General features: G+C 32.9%; 2 protein-coding genes across 16 annotated transcripts in view; one reads left to right on the top strand and one right to left on the bottom strand.

Annotated features, from left to right (window-relative positions):
- The window catches only part of KCNH7 (potassium voltage-gated channel subfamily H member 7), a 478,895-nt gene extending 469,348 nt beyond the window's left edge, over nucleotides 1–9,547 (top strand). For 3 of the 4 annotated variants that reach the window (XM_009443595.4, XM_054679079.1, XM_525954.7), the window contains 2 exons: nucleotides 2,922–3,114; nucleotides 4,490–9,547. In XM_009443595.4, coding sequence (XP_009441870.1) covers nucleotides 2,922–3,114; nucleotides 4,490–4,756 — 460 coding nt within the window. In that variant the 3' untranslated portion in view covers nucleotides 4,757–9,547. The remainder of the gene's footprint in view (nucleotides 1–2,921; nucleotides 3,115–4,489) is intronic. The other variant, XM_063790524.1, reaches the window with a different exon arrangement.
- A 5,586-nt stretch (nucleotides 9,548–15,133) lies between these two features.
- The window catches only part of GCA (grancalcin), a 43,459-nt gene continuing 35,551 nt past the window's right edge, over nucleotides 15,134–23,041 (bottom strand). For 11 of the 12 annotated variants that reach the window (XM_016949955.4, XM_063790527.1, XM_063790532.1 and 8 more), the window contains 5 exons: nucleotides 20,088–20,131; nucleotides 19,664–19,811; nucleotides 17,406–17,519; nucleotides 17,008–17,066; nucleotides 15,440–16,345 (listed from right to left, as the gene is read on the bottom strand). In XM_016949955.4, the coding sequence (XP_016805444.1) occupies nucleotides 16,319–16,345; nucleotides 17,008–17,066; nucleotides 17,406–17,519; nucleotides 19,664–19,811; nucleotides 20,088–20,131 (392 nt within the window). In that variant the 3' untranslated portion in view covers nucleotides 15,440–16,318. Of the gene's footprint in view, nucleotides 16,346–17,007; nucleotides 17,067–17,405; nucleotides 17,520–19,663; nucleotides 19,812–20,087; nucleotides 20,132–23,041 lie in introns of all 12 variants that reach the window. The other variant, XM_515863.7, reaches the window with a different exon arrangement.

The following is a 23,041-nucleotide window of genomic DNA, read 5'->3' as shown; positions in this document are numbered from 1 at the left end:
CGAGGTCAGGAGTTCGAAACCAGCCTGGCCAAGATGGTGAACCCCCCCATCTCTACTGAAATACAAAAATTAGCCGGGAGTGGTGGCGGGCGCCTGTAATGCCAGCTACTCAGGAGGCTGAGGCAGAGAATTGCTTGAACCCGGGAGGAAGAGGTTGCAGCGAGCCGAGATCATGCTACTGCACTAAAAAAAAAAAACAAAAAAAAAAAAAACAAAAAAAAAAAACACCACACTTTGAGTAGAGAAGCCCTAGAACATGTAAAAATTGTTAGTAATGACTCCTGCCATTGCACACAGAGCAATTTATCTGCATGCCTCTAGTATGGCATTGAGCACTTGCTTTGCCTAGTGTTGTGGTTATTTATGCCCCTCCTTCATTTGTCTTTCCTAAGTGGTTAGTTCCTGTTAGCACTGTGAAATCAGATCTCATATTTATTCATTATCATGTTGTTCCCTCACCTTCCTACCTAACATTGTGCCTGCTACATTGTGGGTCTCTGAGTGAATGAATGAAAATATTAACTTCACGCAGCTTTATAATTATGCTGACAGAAGAAAAAGTTCTAAAACTATGTTATTTTCTGTTTTAAATACCAAGCTGGATTTATTTTAAATTCTCTGTAATTCCTCCTGAGTAAAGCAGGCTATTTAGTCTCAGTATAAGAGTCCTCTTTTTTTTCTTTTTTTTTTTTAGATAGGGTCTGGCTCTGTCCTCTGTCACCCAGGCTGGAGTGCAGTGGTGCGATCTCCCAGGCTCAAGCCTTCCTCCCACTTCAGCCTCCTGAGTAGCCGGGACCACAGGTGCACACCACCACACCTGGCTAATTATTGAGGATTTTGCCATGCTTCCCAGGCTGGTCTCAAACTCCTGAGGTCAAGTGATCCACCCACCCTGGCATCTCAAAGTGCTGGAATTACAGGCATGAACCATCGTGACTGGCCCAAGAGTCCATTCTTATTAAGCTAACAGACCCTTGTCATAAAACACTGAAATACAACCCTATGCATATAAAAAAACCTAACAGCAAACTGCTGCCCTTTGTTGAACTACCCAAGATATCTAACAACTAGTTAATAAAACAAAATTAAGTCCCACTCATGGCAGTGTGCTGCAATTACTGGACGTATGGATGCTGAAGCCTCACCTTCCAATAGATTTTTTCCTCATAGACACTATTCAAATAGGTAGAATCCATGATAAAGAGATTTTCTCAGAGACAGCTGCTATTTGGCAAAGGATTTATATAACAAAAACATCACGATAATTTTTGACTCATTTTTGGATCTTGAATCTCCCTTGTTGATGCAGTTCTTCTTCCAGTCTTTCCCCCCAAATCCTTTTACATTCAATGTAATAAACATTGTTGTAAGCCACTCACAACTGAATGCTGTTAGTAATGGAATACATTTGTACAGAAATATTTGTGATAAATCTGAATGTATAATTTTCTTTGGAGGCTCAGAGGAGAAAGTAATTCTGAATGGGGTAAATAAGGAAAGATTTTGGGATACAGATAATATATAAGCTGGGACTTGAAGAGTGAAATGAAAGAAAAATATGTATAACACATAACAGTGAAATAATGGGTCTGCTTAGTTTAGTTGGAAGCATAAAAATTAGATCAGACCTTCAGGTATCAAAAGTAGATAAATAAACCAGTTGATAACTCAATTTTTCCCTTTTCAGAGTGGTTTTGACATTTGCAAAAATGACATTTGCAAAGTCATGTATAATTCATAGCTATTGGTTTAGAAGACACAAAGCTATATGGCTATATTTACTAACTATAGAAAAACTGCAAGAATAATGTGTTATTGTGATTCTTAGAAGGAAGATTTGGAGTGTTAATATCAAAAACTAAAAAAAAAGAAGATATTTTCTCATGTTTTCCAGGTGTATTATGTTCTCTATCAAATCAAAAGCTAATTTCTACTTTGAATTCTACAAATATAACATGAATTTCATTGGGCAAAATTAATCCTATGATTTTCCTTTTTTTGTTTTATTTCCATTTTTTATTCAGAGGCAAAACAGTCGCGCAATAAGTGAAGAGTTAGAAGAATTTTCTAAAGAGGCATATGGTCCAAATTTTCTGTTCTTATGTCCACAAAATTTCCTCTGTATTTAATGCTGTTGTTAACACATGCAAAGGAGGGGAATCTGACCAATTATATTTTGCTATTTTCCCTTAAATTTTAATTTAAAATGAGAATGAAATTAACAGGCCAGTTGGCTACTTGTGAGCTTTAGGGAAAAAATAAACTGGTATTTTGCAGGCCAGATGGGGGGTCATTAGAAGCAAGTGAAGTCAAGTTTGGTCTGCTTCTTACATACCAAAGGCCATGACATATTAAGAGGGAAAAAGAATTTAACATTTAACAGCATTAAACATTAAAGAAAGAATACAATGAATAATATACAATACTTAATATGAATAGGACAGAGGTAAGGTTAAAAAGCATTAATATAAATGTAAAAACACATAAGAAATTATCCTGGGATGCTACAGTTATGAAAGAAATGTGCTACCAATCTATTTTTTAAGAGCAAATAAAATGTTCACAAGAAACTGAGTAAAACCTAATTAAAAAGCAAAGACAATTACTGATTAAAAATAAATTCTCAGTGTGTTTTACATTTTGAAATCAATGAAGGTTAGTAAACATGTAGTCTATTTTGCTCATTTGATTTTCTGTTAACTCTTAATATGAACAGGAAAGCAATAGTCTTTATCAGAATAATTAGTGAGACATACACAGTAAGTATCCGTCAGGAAAGAATCTCTGTGCTCCCTCTCCTGTCCTTCTTGTTTAAAGCAAGGCCATAATTCTGTTTCTTGGTAGTGCTGAAATTTTTTTAAATGCTCTTGAAATTCTGGACTATTTTAGACTGTCTTTTCCTCCTTCTATCTGTTCTGTAGGCTTGAATCCCAAATGACCACTGACATCCAGACCATCTTACAGTTGCTGCAGAAACAAACCACTGTGGTCCCCCCAGCCTACAGTATGGTAACAGCAGGAGCAGAATATCAGAGACCCATCATCCAGCTGATGAGAACCAGTCAACCGGAAGCATCCATCAAAACTGACCGAAGTTTCAGCCCTTCCTCACAAGTGAGTGTGGATACCATCCAACCAAGAGTGTCTCTCAAAGTGTGTTTCCAGGGGTCACCTAATCAGAATCACTTGGGGTGCTGTGGAAAATGCAGATTTCTGTCCCTATCTCTGTTTCTACTCAAATAGAATTTCTGGAAATGGGCCCTGTAATCTGCATTTTAAACAAGCCCACGATGATTTTTATGTTCATTTAAAGTTTGAGAACAATGAAGCTAGAATAATAATTTTAAACATTAGCATTTTTTTTTAAAAGGAAAATCTTTCTTCCAGAATCAGCCTGCTTAAATTTATATGTGGTAGAGCTTTGAAACCTAAGGAATAGTCTTCCTGGCTCTTAAAAGGGCTTTAAGGAAAAATCTGGGTCCAAAAAGAGCTTCAAAGAAAAATCTGTAATTTTCTACAGTGCCAAAGGCTGGGAGAGGTCTCAGGAAGGAAGGGGAGGAGAAATAGTAGGCTGGCCAGATTAGACCTGAGGTTCAAATGCCATCAGACTAGTAATCTTGTCTGTACCCCACCCATTACCAGAGATCTCTAAATTTTTTTACTTGGATGATAAACATGGTAAGAGAAGCAATTTAAAGAGTCCTTTATCCTGCTTCTGAAGCCCTCAAAGGGGTCCTTTTAAATTATGTTAATATAAGTAGTCTAGCTTTCCTTGCAATTCTATTTTGGGAATTAGTCTTAATTAGTTAAACATTATGGTGAAATTGGACCTAAGAACAATGATTTAAATAAAGATTTGTAGAACAATCTCATAAAACTTTTTTAGATGTTCGGGAATTTAATTTAAGACGTTCTGGAAAATGAAACTACACTAATAAGAGAAGGTAATGTGTCAGAAGGAAAATAACGCAATACTTCTAAAAATCTGAAAGTAGAAATTAATTTAACTAGTTTTGAATGACTGGGAAACATGTAAAACCATCTATTTTGTTCTTTGTTTTCAGTGGATTTAGGTAATATTATCTGACTAGGGATGACGGATTTTACTTCCCATCTTCCCATCTTTTCTTTCCTCCTTATACCCTCTTATTCATCAAGTGATCCCATTCCTCATCCCAATTTGTCTTAAATTTCGAATTTAATTCATCTGGAAAACTCAGTGTAAAATAATATATATATTTTTAAATCTGATTTTTAAAATCTGGTTCCAGGGTTCAATAAAAGTTCTTGGAATGGTTGTTTAGGATTATCTATAGTGATAAACAATCTCCGACGTCTTGACTCATTTTAGGAGGGAAATGTTGGCTAATATCACTAATCAAATATAGATTAATGAGGAAAGAAAATGCTTAAGTTTTTATTAGTGTAATTTTCAATGACTATCTATCAATGTGAATTATAAAAACTTGTTTTGTTCTTTTTCCATCAGTGTCCTGAATTTCTAGACCTTGAAAAATCTAAACTTAAATCCAAAGAATCCCTTTCAAGTGGGGTGCATCTGAACACAGCTTCAGAAGACAACTTGACTTCACTTTTAAAACAAGACAGTGATCTCTCTTTAGAGCTTCACCTGCGGCAAAGAAAAACTTATGTTCATCCAATTAGGCATCCTTCTTTGCCAGATTCATCCCTAAGCACTGTAGGAATCGTGGGTCTTCATAGGCATGTTTCTGATCCTGGTCTTCCAGGGAAATAATCATTTTGTACTATTTACTCCACATACAATGTAAGTGCTTTTAATGGCTGTTTTCCTTTTTCTATTTAAATCCTCTCTACTTGACTCAGGGGCTCACAAGGTACCATTATATGCAAAAGTACTGTATATTTTCCTAAATTGAAGCTTGTAAGGTAAAACTGAGCAGTTAGGATGTAAATATACATAAGAACTTTTGGTTCCAAATGTTAAAACTGCCAGCATCTCACGGCACCTTATTTTTTTTTTTATTTTTTAAATCACATGCATGTTAGGAAACTCCAATTTCTCTTGCATGGAGACTCCTACTTACTGCTTTTACTAAACCAGTACTTTGTTATGAAAATGCCTTCCATGCAAATAAGAAACCAAGGGATAAAACTGTTCATGGATGCAACTCAAATTCAGATGATCCTCAACTCATGGGAATTCCAGGGGGATAAAGGGAACTTAGTCACTTTTGCACACAGATTCAGGTCTTTCTGTATCAAGATGTTCAAAGTTAATTACGTTCATTCCTCCACACTGGAAGAAAGAATACAAAGTTTGAGTTGTAAACCTCTGACAGTATAGGAAGCCATATCCAAAAACTAAACATAGGCCAACAGTAATGAGAACAAAGGTCTTTCTATTTAAAATTATGTCACTAATTGCATTTACAAACCATCTAAAGTATTTTCCACTGGCACATTTCCTAGAAGGCTTAAAAACAAATTTCTCTCATTTTGCTTTTTTTCTGGAGGCGGGGGATGGTGTGGTCTCCTTAAGTACTGCTAAACTGTGATTAACACAAACTGATGTGATTCACATTTTAAAGCAATCCTGAGTGGACATACAGCCTGGGCAACATGGCAAAACCCCACCTCTACAAAAAATGCTTAAAAATTAGCAGGGTGTGGTAATTCACACCTGTAAACCCAGCTACTTGAGAGACTGAGGTGGGAGGATGGGTTGAGCTTGGGAGGTCAAGAGTGCAGCAGGCCTTGATCACACCACTGCACTCCTGCCTGACAATACAGTAAGACCCTATCTCAAAAAATAAATAAAAAATAGTCGACACAGTTTTCAAAAAATGTGCAATTTCAGTGGATTTGCATGGCAAAACTAGTTTCCATTAAGTATATGTTATTCCATGTCTAATTGCAGCTGCGGGAAAGCAATGGGCCTAGAAAGAAAATGCACATACCAGCAGTAAAATTTCAGTTGTGTTTAGTTATTCCAACACTTTTGCCAATTGAAAATTAAATAAAAATCTATTATACATGGATTGGAATGAATATATATTGACCTGAGAATATCAGAACATACAATGAAATATATCTTTCAATTAAAATATCTTCAACTGTTAGATTTTTTGTGGGGGGCATATGTATCTCATAAAATTGGGGTAAAGAAAAACATTACAATTTAAGATTCTGATCAGTCAAGTTCTAGTTAAGAAATGTTATTTTTCAATTCAAGTACAATTTTAAAATTATGAACTCTGATCCATTATATCTTTTCTTGCTGAACAAAAATATTGAAATTTATTGAAAGTTTGTTAGTCCATTAAGAACATTTTTATCAGTGCACATTACTAAATGGGTTAACTTCTATCCCTTCAGGATATTCAAACTTTGACACTGATCTGTTAATCAGCTTCAAATGCAAGCTATTTCAAGTTACTAAAACTATTGCATTGTTTAAAATGTGATTAAAGTGACCTTAGATTGCTCCCTATATATTTTTAAATGGTCACATAAATTGGTAATCCATGTGGAAGGCAATCTGTAAGCAAAGGCATGTTCTTATTCCTGCTTAATTTTTGAAAAACCAAAACACAAATGTTCAAGTGCATTATTCAAAATGACCAGTCAATTCCAACATATACTATTATACAAAAGTGTAATAATTATAACCAGCTTCCCAAACTATTTGGTGTTATGCAGATACAAACTTAGGGGCTAACTGATGCTTTCACTTCCTCACTCAACAAACATTCAATGGTGCCTAGCAGGGAAGAGAAAGTCCCATAAATGGCTAACTCTGATTCAGAGGACTATTTTGGGATTTTATTTCCACATTGGACACATTTTTGCAGCTGCAACAAATTTCATAAGGATTGCCGGCCTAAGTTCAGGAACATTCAGAATGAATTCACCAGAGAATGTTCATTTGTAGGGAGAGAGGATTTGGCAGGTGAGGAATGGAGATCTGATTGATTAGTGAATGCCTCAGCTGCAACATTTGGTATGACATGCATAAAATCCAGCCTCCCACATAAAACTTGTTTATATTTCTTTATGAAACCTGAGCATGAAGAAATAGGAAGATGGGGAATGGCGTGCAAGCATCCAGTTTATTTAAATTCTAGCACAACACAAACCTTTTTCTTAGTTCCTTGACATCATTGCTTATATTAAAATCTTAACCCTCAGAGAGTTGAACAGGATTAGGAAGGTCCCTTCCTACATGATATTAGCTTAAAAAGAGACTGAGCAATATAAAGACGTGATTAGTTGGGCATAAATGTCAGAAGACTCAATGGCTAAAGTGACTTACAGATGACCAAAGCAATTATCTTGATGTACAAAATTCATCCCTTTCCCCAGCCAAAGATCTAATGCCTAAATGTACCATCATCCCCCCGGTTGGCTATTGCAAAAACAGTCTGACCTCTCCATCTAGGGATCATGCCGAGAGCCAGGTTGAACTGCTGCAGCCAATCATAATTGCAGTGTAGCAAATGCTTTCCTTCTAGGTAATTAGAAGCAGTAATATAACACCTTTTGCTCTCCTCCTAAAAATAATGTTACCTGGTCCCCTGGCCTAAATAAAATGTCATTTAAAATCTAAAGTTTATTTGAATCCAATGATCTCCTGCTGTTATTAATTGCTGGGCAAAGAGCTGAAACTTAGACTTATCATTCTCCCCCATAGGGGAGTCACATTATTTAATCAGTTGAGAAAACCAGGAATAAGAAATGATGAAGCCAAATTCTCATGGGGTTTTTAAATTAATAATCACTCAGTCAACAAACATAGGAAGGCAGGGGGCAGATTTGGGACAGAATAGTTTCTTAAGTCCATTATAATGTATTGGTCATCAGAGCACAACTATCCTACTCTTCTAGTCAGGAAGTACGGGAAGTAGGTCAGGGCATTTGAGGTCAGGTTTAATATGTTTGTGTAAGAATTGCTTACAAGGTCCTTTTGGAGGGTGAACTTTAGAAATGGTTCCAAAATGACTAGAAAAAAAAAGTTCTTATCCAAATGTCATTTTAAAACCCCATCATATATTGTCTAAGGATAAAATGTATCACCTTATTGGCATATCTAAAATTATTATTATTAAATAACAACAGTATCATTCCTCTAAATGACTTTCATGATTTAAAAAAATGTTCAGTAGATGTTATTAGAAATGAATTGCAACATTGACATAACTTAACAGAGTGTCTAAATTGCTTATCTATGGCTAAAACCAAAAATAGATAAATATATGTAAATTACTTATCTATGAAAATCAAAATTTTTATAAATTATCAAAAAATCAAGTTATATTTTTACAGTAAAACAAATATGTTTCTATCATGTCAGTTCGAAGAGGCACTTGAAGACAGGATGATACAGGACAGTGGTCCTCAAAGAGTGGTCCTCCAACCAACACTACTAGCATCACCTGGAGACTTGGCAGAAATGCATATTCTTGGCCTCACCCCAGATCTAGTAAATCAGAAAATTTAGGGGTGGGACCCAGCAATCATCTTTTAACAAGCCCTCCCTCACGTGATCCTTACACACACTAAAAATTTAAGAATTACCAATGTAGAAGAGCAAGCATAGATTCTGCATCAGACCAACTTGGGTTCCAATACCAGTTTTTTCATCAATAGCTGTGTGACCTTGAGCAAGTTAACCTCCCCCAGTCTTTTTCTTGAATCTCTAAAAATAAGATAATGGTATCTGTCTCACAGAAGCTTGAGAAAGAAATGAGATAAAATATAGTAAAGTGCCTGGCATATACTAGGTGCTCAAAAAATGCTGAGTTCCTTGTTTCTCATCCAGAAACATGGCATTAAAACAATCAGGAGAACAATTTCCCAAGATTTAGATTTTGCACAATGTGCAACGTCTCCAACAACATAGCTGTTGCCAAGATGAAAGTTTTTGATTCAGAAAAACCTACATGTAACTATTGTTTTATCTCTCTTAATTGTATTTTGCACTATTAGGTTTATAGCTTTAAAGTAATACTCTTTACAATAATAGTGAGAGTATCAATCTCCTTGTTATAAACATATCTACTCTGAATCGATGTTATACATGCCAAGTATGTAAAGTAATCTGTCGATCAGTACTACTAGAATGTATTCTATAAAGGCTGGCTCACTGTGGAAGTCCTTCTTTAGATCTATGATATAGTCCTTAGATGGATATCTGAAAATACATTTACAAAATACAATTTTGAAAGTATATAATTTTCCATTTTTACAGAAAATATAATTTTACAGTTGCAATGGTTTTCAGACCCCAGGCCACTCTCTCATTGCACAGATATGTTACACAGTCTTAAACTGGCTAAGCTCTTGTGCGGAACGGTGGAAATGGCAGGGGACTCAATGTGGTAAACCTGAATTCAAATTCTACCTTCTCCATTTATTCTTGGGACAAACCCAGAGTAAGCCCCAGTATCCAAAATGATAAAAATGGTGTTAGCATCTAACATATCTTGAAGGGGTGTGTTGAGGATCCTCTGAAAATATAAGTAGAAATGCTTTGTAAACCATAAAGGACGTTATTTCTTACAGTAAATCTGTGTGTGATTTGTGCATCGTCATAAAGATAGTGGAATATGGGGTAGTGCAGTAGCACTACTTAAGGTCTTCTAAAACACTTTCTGTTGCTCTTTCCTTTACCCAACATGCACATTCATACTGTATAACAAAAACTTATGAAGTCATTTTCACATGCCTCCCAAAGATCTAGTTGCTCAGAGCAGGCGAAAGCCAGTATAGACAGCATCCTTATATTTGTTAAATATTGCTTTTTTCCACCATTCATAAACTTACACATTTGCATTGCAATTGTTTTCTAGCTTTGCAATAGCTCATCCCTCTCTCCCTCATTCCTCAAATGTTCCCAAAGTTTTTTCTTGTGGTTCTACTTACAATGTGATGTTAAACCACTTTACAAACTAAAAGGATCATGTTTTAAATGTAAAGTATTAGGTGTTGTGATTGATCAGTGCCCAACAGTAGAATAATTCCTCACATGCATTTGTGGTACAAACACACTTCGGTTAAATGTCAAATACAGAAAATTAACAGAAAGACATGTATTATTAATAAGCAAAAGCATGAAAGGAAATTACCGTGAGGCTTATGTATATAAACCATTAAGTGGAGATTGAGAGATGACTAACAAGTTATTTAAAACATGTTATTACTACGAATACATCAAAACATCTATAGAAATGCAATGTTAAGAACACGGAACCATATCAATTGACAAATTTCATTGCTGTACCATTCATGATCAAACTTTTAAATGAGAAGAGCAAGATTAAAGAAATACTCCCAGTAAAATAGTACTTATTATGAGAAGTGGCAATATTAACATAGTTATTCTTGAAAAGCTAATGTCAAAAATTAGATGAATCCCCTAAATGATAGTCACTACATCTGTGACTTCCATTAATTTATGTTTTGAAAGATGTAAAATAATTTGGTATACCTGTGGTTTTAAAGCACTATGTTTAACCTCTATCCTTTGTATTTCCTCTTGTGTATTTTAATGTTTTTATATTGAAAGTAATCACAACTGTTAGCATTTAAACTGTATTATTTATACTGACATATATTGTTTGGATATATAAGAAATTCCACATTTTCATCATTCTTATTTAGGGGTAAAATTAAACGATCAGTAATCTTATAATTAACTCCCCCACGTAGTCTCCTCAAATGCCCCTTTATTTATAATAGCACTGAAATGATATGGCACCTTTCTTCCAAATGTTGTATAAAATTAGAAATATTGAGGAATCTCTAGTTTTTATCTCCTAGCCACCTAGTGATTTCAATTAAAGGCACATTAACGCTTTTTAGCTGAAATTTGCATTTTATAATTTTGATGGGAAAATGTATTACACCAGAATGTTTACCAGTTAAAGAATAATACATTTCAAAAAAGAATGTGTGTAGTCACTTGAAAATGTCAGTCATCTGATACAAAGCAGCTCACTTATATCTGGCTAAGTAGTAAATACCTTGGAATGCTTTAAACAAAATGAAACAATCTACCAAAACACATACTATTTCCTAGTTTTTATGCACATAATGTAGCATGAAATCATAACGCTTTTGAAATATTCTGTGCAGAAATATTTATTTTTTAGTAAATATTTTCTTCAAAGATTGGTATGTGGTATTGACAGTGTAATCTACTTGCACAACTAGTTTTGCAATAAGCTTCTACAGATAACTGTAAATAAGAAAAATGTACATTTCATGTAAAAAATGGTTGCAAATTTTTGGTAGCTAAGAGAAATGTACAAGTTGTATTGAAAATATAGTATATATACATAATTTAAGAATGAAGCATATAATTTCTGATCTATTTATACATGAAAAATTCAAGAATTTGTAAAAGAAATTATTTTGGGGAAAAAGAAAGTAAATCTCATTAGCTAAGTAGGATACTTTTACTAGAGAAGCCAACTTTTTCCAACATTTTACTAGGAACAGTACTAGATATAGGCATGGTGGTGCTGATGTTATTTCATGAAATCACATGTAACAGTGCTACAGTTTTACTGAGTTCCATCAGGACACTGGTAAGATAGATTGAGTGGCAAAAAGCATTAAATCTAAAATTAAAGAAACATAATATTTCACCTATTATTGCCTGTTAAGAACACAACAGTGATTGACTAAAACATTTATTGTTTACTTAAAATTTCTGGTGGATAAACAGGCTTTAACTCATGTGCAAATAACTTTTTATAACATATGTTGGCTTCATTTTTTTAACCAAGAATGAAAATATCCAGATATTTTCTTTTGCCCGAGTTTCATACTTTCTTAATTCCTCCCCCTGTTGCTTCTCTATTATTTAAGGGGAAAAAATATCAAACTACCTTCAAGAAAACTTGTAAATAAAATGTGTTGGCCATAATGTGGCATGTAAGCTAAGGACTATTGAGTCTGTTTAGTGGCTTAGATTTCCCAACCTTCATCTTAAAGGTTTAGAACACCAAAAGAACATTTCCCTTTGACAAATGAAAAAGCAAACACAAATAGCAGAAAAAATTGTATTGGTATCTACAACCAAGGCTGATCAGAAAATGAGAATCTAAATATGAAGAAGCTACATATTTTAGAACTTACCATAAATTATCTCTTGCCATAATATAAATCTGAGGGTACCACAAATAGATAGCTACGGGAAATTAAATATGCATCCAAAAGTTCAGAAAAATCTTATAATCATTTGAAAATGGCTTATTATTTTCAAAAAAATGAATATTTAATAAGTATGTTTCTGGGATATTCATACTAGCACTCTTCAGGTTATCCCTTGAAAATTCAATAATTACAACAAAATGAAATTTGATTCAATAATACAGTCAACTAGAATGCAAATATCTGTATGTACATATCTGTACATACTTACATTTTTATGGTTAAGGGAAAACATTGGGGTACCTCTCACAATATGTCAGAATTAGGACCTAATCACTCCTAAGTGTTCCCGAATATTGCTATTAAATGATGATCTAGGCCAATTCTCACTCCCGGTAAGCTTTGCAAATTGCCACCATCTCTGATGCTACAGAAGGGGCACATCTGAAAACATAATTAGCACATAGGGAAACAGCTTCCTTATTCTCTTACTGTATGGCACATCATAGTGACGTAGAAGTGTTGCCAATGTCTACTCACTATTCAGATACACAGAAGCACACCTGAGTCCTGAATACTCGCAAAATAATACACAAAGCTGCATATTACCAACCTACTTGGAAAAAAGGAATGCTAAGTATATAAGACTCTTTCTTTATATGCCAGAAAAACATATTTTTAAAAACAAGTAGAAAGAGATATGGCAGGAAATGATTAAAAGCACAGATTTCCCAGCATTCAAATAATGAGCAGATAGTGAGTCAGAAATATTTTTCCTAAGTTTCCCAGTGTTTTGCTGGAAAGTAGTTTTCTGCTCAGAATTCTAAATTACAGGAAAAGTTTAATATATGTACTATATGATGACCTCATTCTAGACTTCAAATTACCTGGGCAATATTCATTTAAAATCCTGTCTGCACTCATAACTTCTAAATATTTACCAGTTCTAAATATTTTAATTTGTATCATCTAGTATTATGTATAAACTCTAGACATATTCTTGGATGATATTTTAGCATTATGTATTTATTCAGATGTGCTTAATTCACTATGTAAATGACTGAATTGCAACCCAAAAATTGGGATCTTCTAACACAAGTTTCAAAGTAATAAAACACCCATGGTTGCATTTTAAAGCTTATGGGACAGAATATGCCTGCCTGAAAGAAATCTTGGAATTTACTCATCAGATTTAATTTACCAGATATTAACAAATTTATTTCTATTAATTACCCAGAAAACTAGAAAAGCAGAAGAAAACATATCATTTAAGAGTTTGTCAAACGTAAAAAGACAAAGAGCACATTTCCGACAGAGTATTTATTTTGTTTGTCCAGTTTAGTAATGCCGTAAGATTACAAGCAAACTTAATGTCTTATATTGTACTTAAAGAAATAATCACAAATTGATTTTTTGTTATTTTTTTAACTCCACAGACTTTAAACTGTATTAACAGATTCTACTTTCTTCTAGGGTAAATGCCTTTTTTGGAAATAAACATAACTTGACTACATTTTTTGTTACTTTTTTCTGGATGCATGCGTAAATAGGTCAAATGAGAAATCCTTGAAATTACATTTAAAGTGGACCAAATTAAGATTTCCATACTATTGATTTACCCTTGATGTAATTTAAAATGTGTAAACTGCCACTCAGAATAGAAGTGCAATACCTGACATTTAATCATTTGGCAGTCTTTTAGACATAGGTGAATTACTGCACTGTTATTTGAACTGAAGCATCTCATAATATATATATATATGTAACAGATTTTGTATGATACAAAACTTTACAGCAAGCTATTTGAATGTTTATTAAAAAAATTCTCAAAATGACATGGAAACATGTTTACTGTATAAATAAAAGCACTTATACATTAAGAGTGTACATTATTCAATAATTTACATCATCGTAAAAGAACTGGGGTGTAAGTTAACCAGTGCAAACTACTATACTATATTCATATTACAGTCATGTTTATCATAAAAATATCAGTTATTTTTAAAGCATCGAAAAAGTGAACTGTATTTCAGTATAAAAATTCTGGTAAAATATTCTCTAGGCCTAATGTTTTTGTTAACATTAAGTTTGTCTGTTTAATGTAAAGTGCAGAAGAGTTGCCTGGCAATTAAGTTGGATCGGCATAGAATGTTAGGTTTTGCTAGAGAAAGGGGTTCTGTGGTCAAAAAGTTTGGAAAAAACTGGGTCAAATTAAACATGACTGATTTTATTAACCTTGGGGTTTCAGATGCTAATATACCTTGTCAAGCTTTAGAAAGTGAGAGTTTCTAAATATGTTTGGCCATGGAAGCTCCTTCATAGACCTTCTATGACCAAAAGTCATAGGAACATTTTTAAATGAAAATTGTGTTAAAGAGTTCTAATATAGAGTGTCACCTGGCAGAAGCTTACATGAATAATACCATTTGTCATTTTAAAAGTTTTACTTCAACTGTGAGCCTCCAAGTAAGAGAGATAATCATAATCGACCGCAGAATAGTTCAGTAACGACCATCTGTATAACCTGGATGTTAAGATTACAGGTTGCTGAGCCACATTATCACCATTCGATGTGAACGACACTTAGTGTTTTTACATTTGCTTTTTCCTACAACACTTCTAATTAGAATTCTGTTTCTTTAATTTCCCAGCTCAGTTAATGTCCTCTCACATTATCAAATATATGTTCATAAAAGAGCCAGAGAACAAAATTATGTGTATTACCTATTCACACATTTTTATAAAACTGACCAAGTGAATTTGACAGCAAATTATATAAAATTATCAGTGTCAAGTGACTATGCGTTACTTCCTTTCCAGGATTTTTTTAAGTGAAAGCTGATTTAAAATTCTGTAAGTTTATAAAAGATTTTGTTCAAGATATTGCCATCTATCCTCCATCCATTAAGAAACATGGGATTTTATAAAATCTATAAATTAATTTGGTCAGCAGTCATAAAATTATGTCACTCACTGTTAGGTTAGAAAATACGCATTTAAAGCATAAGAAAAATAAGTGGTTTATTAAATCTTCACTAAGACAGACATGAGGTGTTTGCCAAGAAAGAAATTACATTAATTATAACATCTTATACCAGGGATATTAAACACTAAAGATCTGGTGATTCTACGTCGCATTTTCGGCAGTTTTAGTACCACGCAGAAAAGTTGCTGTGGTGCCTACTATGCTCAAAACACCACATTACATAGATGCACTCAAAATACTTACTGGGTTTTTAATGGCAAAGCTACCACTAATGTTAATGTTGTCAAATAAGTCAAATGTATAATTTCTGAACAATTAGAGTGATTAATTACTTGTTTATTTTTAAGTTTATAAAGAGTTGACATTACATTTAAACAACAATTTAATTAGGACAATTTTGAATGTTGATATATCATCAAAAACATATGCCATTTCCAAAAAGTCTAGATTCAGAGCAGGATGCCATTTTAGGTGAACTATGTCTTCACTAGTGAAATAGGATGCAGAGAGAAATACTATGTTTATTAAGAACTTTTTGCTTAGAGAAGACAATAAAACATATTTAAGAAAAATATATACTACAAAAAATAAAAAAGGAAAAAATAATGCCTTCTGTAGTCTTATTTCACTACAGATTGAACTAGGGAGATAATTTTCTTCTTCACAGACAAAGATCTTTAAGTTTCTTTTCTCTGATTATTTGATCAAGGAACAAACTATATTACAAACATGGCACAAAATCCAGGCTTTCATTTCTAGCCAACCCTCAAACACCACCAACTACAAAGAAAATTTAAAAGTCTAATTTGTAACCTTCAGATAAGTATAAATTAGTTTTTTCTAGGCTTTCATCATTTGGCTTCTTATACAATCTATCTTGTAAAGTACATTCCTCTAAATTTACATTATCTAAAATTAAGGCTAAGCATTATTTAAATCAATTAATCATACAATATTTTATGACAATATGCACATATTTATAAAATAACTTTTCCAAAAGCAGTAATACCTCAAATTAAAAAAGAAATCTTTTATTGCTTTGAACTATCTGCTAAAATAAAAACACACAGAAAGGGAAGAGGTTTAACAGGTAGGAAGAACATAGAAAACCCTTGAAAGTTTTAAAGTAGTCCAGTTCACTTCTTCCAAGCAAAAGAATTCACAGTGTCTCTTCAGGTTTAAAATTCTAAGCATTCAAATTGCCATAGTGCCCTGCAAAAACTAATACATAAGTGAAATTATTATCTATTAAGAATAAAATGGTTTTTAATTATTTTTGACTAATTATATTCCATAAGAGCATTTTCTTAAGAGAGAAAAGTTTGTTTCCAAGGCTTATAATTCAAGCCAATAAATATCAGTAATGTTGACCCCGTAACTTCCATCAGTAAATATAAGAAAAACAAAACAAAAACCCTGAAACATTAAAGCACAGGTAAATATAACTGTCTTATACCTTGAATTTTAAAAAACCCTGAATATCAGGTTAATAGTAACCATTTGAAATGAGAAATGAACAGCTTCATAATCTGTCACGGATTAAAATTTTTACCTCCCTGAGAAAAAATATCACTACAGTAAACTACCCTTTTTAAAAATAATGGTGGTTTTGGCCCTTAAAAGTGATTTGAAAGATCATTTTTTTTAATTCAAAAAACCTGTCATAAAAATTGAAAGGCATATTTACAATTTAACATGAAGTCAAATTGTTTGGCACCTATACCAATATTAATCTTATATTTGTGTTACGCTGAAAAATATGGAAAAGTATGTGGCATACCAAATATATTATTTCCAGTACTGGTACTTGGGATCACTTAAATTTTTTTACTAACTAAGAACTATCTAGAATGCAGTATAAATATCAAAAGCAGGATACTCACATCGTCATATACGAAATTCGCAGACCCTTGTTGCAAGTGGTCTCTTTTCCTAAAGAAATCTTTAAACAAAGAAATTACTTTTTTATTGTAATTTAAAATACATAGTTTCAAATATTTAGTGCACCCAGGTACAAAAAAAGAATAATTTCATATTCAATTAAATATTAAGTGATTGAATAGCCCTGGCAACAGAGATATGAGAAAAACTTCCAAAAATAACATAACAAGTTTTTATCATTTATATTGCTTAATATTTGAAGCCTTTAAACTAATTAGATTTAACAGTGAATAAAGGGGGAAAAACACATATTATTATAAACTTGCTGGAGGAAATGAGACACATTATTCAAGAAAAATAGCTACATAACACTGTGCACTTAGTTTTAAATAGTCAATACCTGTCAATGCTCGAAGCTTCACACAGCAAGCAACATAATCATCAAAGAAAATTCTGCCATTCTTGCTATAACGTTTAACAATAGTAGTTAATGTTTGAGGACTCAACCTATAACCTAAAAAAGAGATAAATTAAAACTTCTAAATGTAAATAACATAAGAACACTGCAAGATTGCTTTCTCATTAATGAAGTCATAAAATAACTTTCAAAATTCATTCCACAAAAATATAATTAGAAACAAAACACATTAATATTGAAATTCATCAGACAAAGGCTTCACTGTTAATCCTGTTAATCGGTATATAAATATCACAATTCTAACTTTGTAATAAAGTCAAAGCTAAGGAAAAGAAAATAATTCTCTTCTTATGAATTTATCATATATTGTTATTTTGAAATAATGTCTAATTTCATGGGTTTTAATGCTTCAATATTTCAATTATGTAACTTTGTATAGTTCTTAAAGAATATAAATGCAAAGATTACTAATGATCTTTGTTATTCAAATGATATTTCCCACTGAACATATTACTTGCAAGTATCTTTTATAACTAAGAGAAATTTGAGGATCAACATGATTACTCTACAGGGGAAAAAAACAGAAAAACATTCTTTTTTGTCCTGGAATTCTTAGTGTTTCTTCATACACTGTAATAATAATAACAGCTTTCTCACTATTTCACTGATTTCCTTGGTTCTTTGTTCTAGTAGTCCTGTGATGTCCAAAATTTTTGATTTTATACTTATATCAATGAGAAAGAAGTTTTTGATCATTCACTCCCAGTATGTTTAAATTAATTTTAAATTCTATACATGTATTATTGTTTGATTACTCCTATTTTAAAAAATACATAAAATCTAAAATTTAAAACGAATACAACTGAATAAAAGCATAAATTAATATATTCTACTTGCTGTACCCTTATAGACGGTCCTATGCATTTAATGAGATGTATACATTTTACTAAGAAGAATGGTAGCCCAGTATTATTGCCCATACATTACTGGATTTGTAGACTTGAACAAATGACACTAATCAATTCAAAGGTGAAAACAACCAAAATAAATGTAACAGGAGAAAATTATACATGTAGCTACAATAGAACGTAATGTGGGAAAGGTATAAATTGAAAGAAGCAGTAAAACATGCAAACTAATGTAATTATATGCAAATATATTTTGAACTTCATATTAGAGAGTTATGAGCTAAATGTGGTACTGATAAAATTCCTAGATTTTCCCATAGTATTCTCAGCAAAATAATTCGAATATTTTAAAATATACATGAAGATCTTAAATTTGGATAATCCAGAATACCCTTTTTACATTCCACTGCCTAACGGGAACTCTGGAGGTTTTCTTTTCTGCCAAAGATTACATTAATTTCCCAACATTAGGCTGAATTAAGGTCCAGGTTTAATCCATTAGGTATTAAGGATCTGTAATTGAACTACATATGTTTATATGGGCTGGACTGTCCCTACTACTAAATTAAAATGTCTATTTATAAAACAAAACCAAACAAATCACTAATTTGACTTATTTAAATTGCAATTTGAGATAAGCCCACTTCCATTGGGTTCAGATTTTAACTTCCAAAAAATTAATTTTCATACAAATATATTTTGTTTAGAAGAGTGTAAATCACAAGCATAAGAACAATTCATAAAGCTACTTAAAACTGCATTAACTTTAAGAAAATTAAACACCATTGTATGTTATCCATTTTAAAAGTACACTAGGAACATCAGCTTATCAGAGGTATAAGAATAAAGTTATATACTTTTAAATTACTCTAAAATGCAACCTTTCCATCCTGATGTATTTTGGCACCTGCTATGTGTTCTGCACTATCTAAGAAAAAAAAGACAAACAAAAACATGGTTTCTACCACTGAAAACCTATTTTGTACAGACTTTTGACTGACTGAGGCAAGCTTTGGCTCCCAATTAGAGATCCTGCCAAGTTATAAAAGAATACAATCTAACTGGTAAGTACTAACAAAGAAATAAATTTAAACACAACAGAAGAAATTCAGAATGTATGCATGTATGGAAGATCATCTTTTGAAAAAAATTATAATTAAAATGGTTTTGTTGAGGTCTTTGGTCAGAATTTACCTACAACCTTGAAAACAAAGGAACTTGCTGGCAAAAAAATACATCCCTTTATTAGTTAGTAAATTGAAGCAATTAAGTTCATCTAATCAAAGAACAAAGATTAGCTTTATAGATTCTAAAGAATGTTAATGTTCTTACCCATAAGACCAATGGCTTGACGCAACTCATGATGTTCTACTGTGCCACTTCCATCTTGATCAACAGTCATGAAGTTTTCCTTCCAGGCATTAAGAGCTGCCCATAGCTCTTTGAATGCATTAAATCCCATTTTTCCTGTGTGATCTCTCTGATAGTTTTATTAACAAAAATAAATTCTGATACCTGAGTTTATCTGACTCTAAATCATTGACTAAAACATGAGTATGCTTCTGTAGACTTAGCCAAACTCATTATATGAATAGACTTCTGCATAAAAACTAGAAAGCCTAGAATTTAAACAGGATCTTACAAAGTATTTTTAAATTCACTAGTTTACTACAGGCACTGAAATCTAACCACTGGCTTGATAGTCAGAAAGCAATTACTCTTTATTCTAGTATTTTCTATTTCTATTCAAGGATACATCCAACATGGCAATCATAATTCTGCAGGTTTCCAAACTGAAGGCTGTAAAACATATTCAATATTTAAATTAGAGTATGCCCAACTTTATCTATGTAAAATTATGACAATCTCCAGTTTCAAAATAAAACATTAAAAAACTGCCAAAATATATAAAATCACCACAATCAACAAGCTATTATTGAATGTTAAGCACCCATTGTTTAAAAAAAAATTACTGCCTTCAAAGTACTCACATCTAGTGAGGGGACTAAGTTAATTAAATGAGCAATTACAAACTAACTGAAAATTACTGTGACAAAGACATTCCAGGTATGTAAAGCACTTGGCTTCACCCAAGCCTGGGGAAAAGGAAGGCTTCCAGTCTTCATAACACAAATGACAAGTGGAGTTAAAGTAGAAGTTTGACATGTACTCAGAGATCACAAAACTTGAATTAAAGTATATGGGACAGAGTGACATATGATGACATCAGAAAGGCAAATGAGGGCCAAATCATGAAACTTTTGAATACTACCCCCAAAAAGTTTGGGCCAATGAAAAGCCACTGAAGTGTTTTCAGAAGCAGAAGGGAAATTCTAAAATTTCCATTTTAGAAACTTAGTTTACAGTGAATAAAATATAAAGTGAGATGATATTGGAAATAGGTAAGTCCATTGGTAGTTTATTGTAATAGACCAAGTAAGAAAAAATGAGCATCTGAATTGAAGCAACTGGTTTTTCTCAGGGGTTGGGGGGAGAAAAAAGGAAGAAAAAATCAATACAAGCTATCTTAAAACCAGGGGTGATTTGAAATATTAACACTTTCATATTTATAGAACTACAACTGATGACCTATTGATAAAATTCAATTTTTCTAATCCTTTTCTAATTTTTCTAATCCAATTACATTCAATTTGTATGCTGACATATCTCAAGACTAATTTCATGCCCTGATAAAGAAAACATCACGTTAGTACAGTTTAAATTTACAAAGTGCTTAATAGCAGCTTGTTAATATGAATGAATGAAAATTTTCAAAATTATTTTATCCATAACATCTTAACATTTTAGAAAAGCAGAAAATTATTTCAGCTAAATTTTAGACCCACTAAAGAAAAAATTATAAAACATTCCAAGAGTTAAAATTGCTGATTTTCTTTAAATGTTTAATATAGTATCAATGTTAGAATTGTTGGTTGTAGTATTTTCAAATTGACAACTCAATAGATACTCAATGTGTTCTTAGCATGAGTAAGGTGGCGTGTGTTACATTTCACATAAACATGCTAAACGTATAATAGTTCCAATTGTAAAAAAGGAAGAAACTGGGACCCAGAAAGGCAGTTCCCCACGTTTACAAAGCTAAGGCTATACAACTGTCAGAGTGAGGGGATTACATGAGAAATTTCTGGAATGGTATTTCCTCTTTTGGGCAAGTAAATAATATCTATTTTGCTTTACAATTAACTTGGCACACATTCATTAAGTGGGAGAATCCGAATTAATGATAATAGATCGCTAAAACTGAATCAGCAAATGAGCAGATCTTCAATCTCAGAATAGGAATGTGTATGTATAAGAAGAAATATTTAGGACAAAGAGTGGAGAGACAGACTTTTCAGGAAAGTTGACAGATTTTTCACTTCCTCCCCATAGCCCATTAGAATGGAGAGTAAACTGATTTAAGGCATAAAACTTTAGAGAAAAAGAGAATTAGACAGGAAACAAAGTAACAAAATTTTGCAAGTTGAAGAGCTGATGGATGTGAGTTAACCAACCTAGATCTGAGAAAATGGATTCCTGAACTTGTAATGAGAAAAGCTGAGAAGCAACCCTTGGAGAAGACCCCAAATGCCAAAGAATTGGCAGCACTTCTGAAAGTGGGTGTGAAAGTGGAGATAAAAACAGAAGAATTGGCTGAATGTCTACCTAAGGAGCATTCTAAGCCTCATATCCCCTCCCTGCCTCAGTTCAGTTGGATGGATGCTACACCTACTTCCAACCCAGCAGAAGTCTGGAATTTTATTCTCTGGAGGAGTCTCTGAAATGTAAGATACCAGAGCTGAGACAGGGCTATCTTCTAAAAGCAAGGCAATTAAAGGACAATTTACAAAAGATTTGAGAACCCTTCTGAGTCCACCTCTCCTTTCCAGGCAGAAGGTCAACTGAAAACCCAGTCCAAAAGGGAATCCCTAAAGATACTGACACCCAGAGTTCCAAGACAAAACTGCCCAGCCAAATCACCATACATTGAAGCCCACAATCAATGCCTAACCATGATCTCAGGGCTTCTAATCAGCATTTTAGTTAAAATAAGAGCAAGGCAGTATCATCAGATAACTGAGAAAAGCACCTAACATGAAAGACAACCAAAACAAGCAAAATGAGGAGAAAAAACAATCTGGAAAAAACAAAGGTTATATAGGAAGAAAAAACTTTAAAAATATATTAATAGTCTCAGAGAGATAAGGGACAATATCATATTCATGAAAATAGAACAGAAGCTCTTGGATATTAATGAAAAGCAGAAATGAAAGACTCAATAGAAGGTTTAGGAAATAAAGTTGAGGAAAATTCCCAAAAAGTTCAGAAAAAAAAAATGATAGGAGGAAAAAGATGATAAAAGTAGAAAACCCAGTGAAAACAAAAAGCATTCCAAGAAACAGAAAATATCATTGAAGAAAACGTCCTACATCTAAAGCAAAGGAGTTTCCAGGCTAAGAATACCATCTGAGTTCCCCACACAACACAACTAGGTACTTTACCATCAAATCGCAGAATACTAAAGACAAAGATCTCACAAGTTTCCAGAGAGGAATAACAAATCACATCACATCCAGGCAGGAAAGAGAAAGATAATGCAACAAGGGACGCTAGAAACAATGGAGCAATACCTTTAAAATTCTACTTGAGAATCATTTGTAACCTAGAATTCTATACCTGGCCAATCAATTCTGAAGGTAGAATGAAAGC

Source organism: Pan troglodytes, chromosome 13 (genome assembly GCF_028858775.2).
Source record: "Pan troglodytes isolate AG18354 chromosome 13, NHGRI_mPanTro3-v2.0_pri, whole genome shotgun sequence".
Taxonomy (NCBI): Eukaryota; Metazoa; Chordata; class Mammalia; order Primates; family Hominidae; genus Pan; species Pan troglodytes.
The sequence above is the reverse complement of the archived record's forward strand: the minus strand, read 5'-3'. Positions and strand labels throughout refer to the sequence as shown.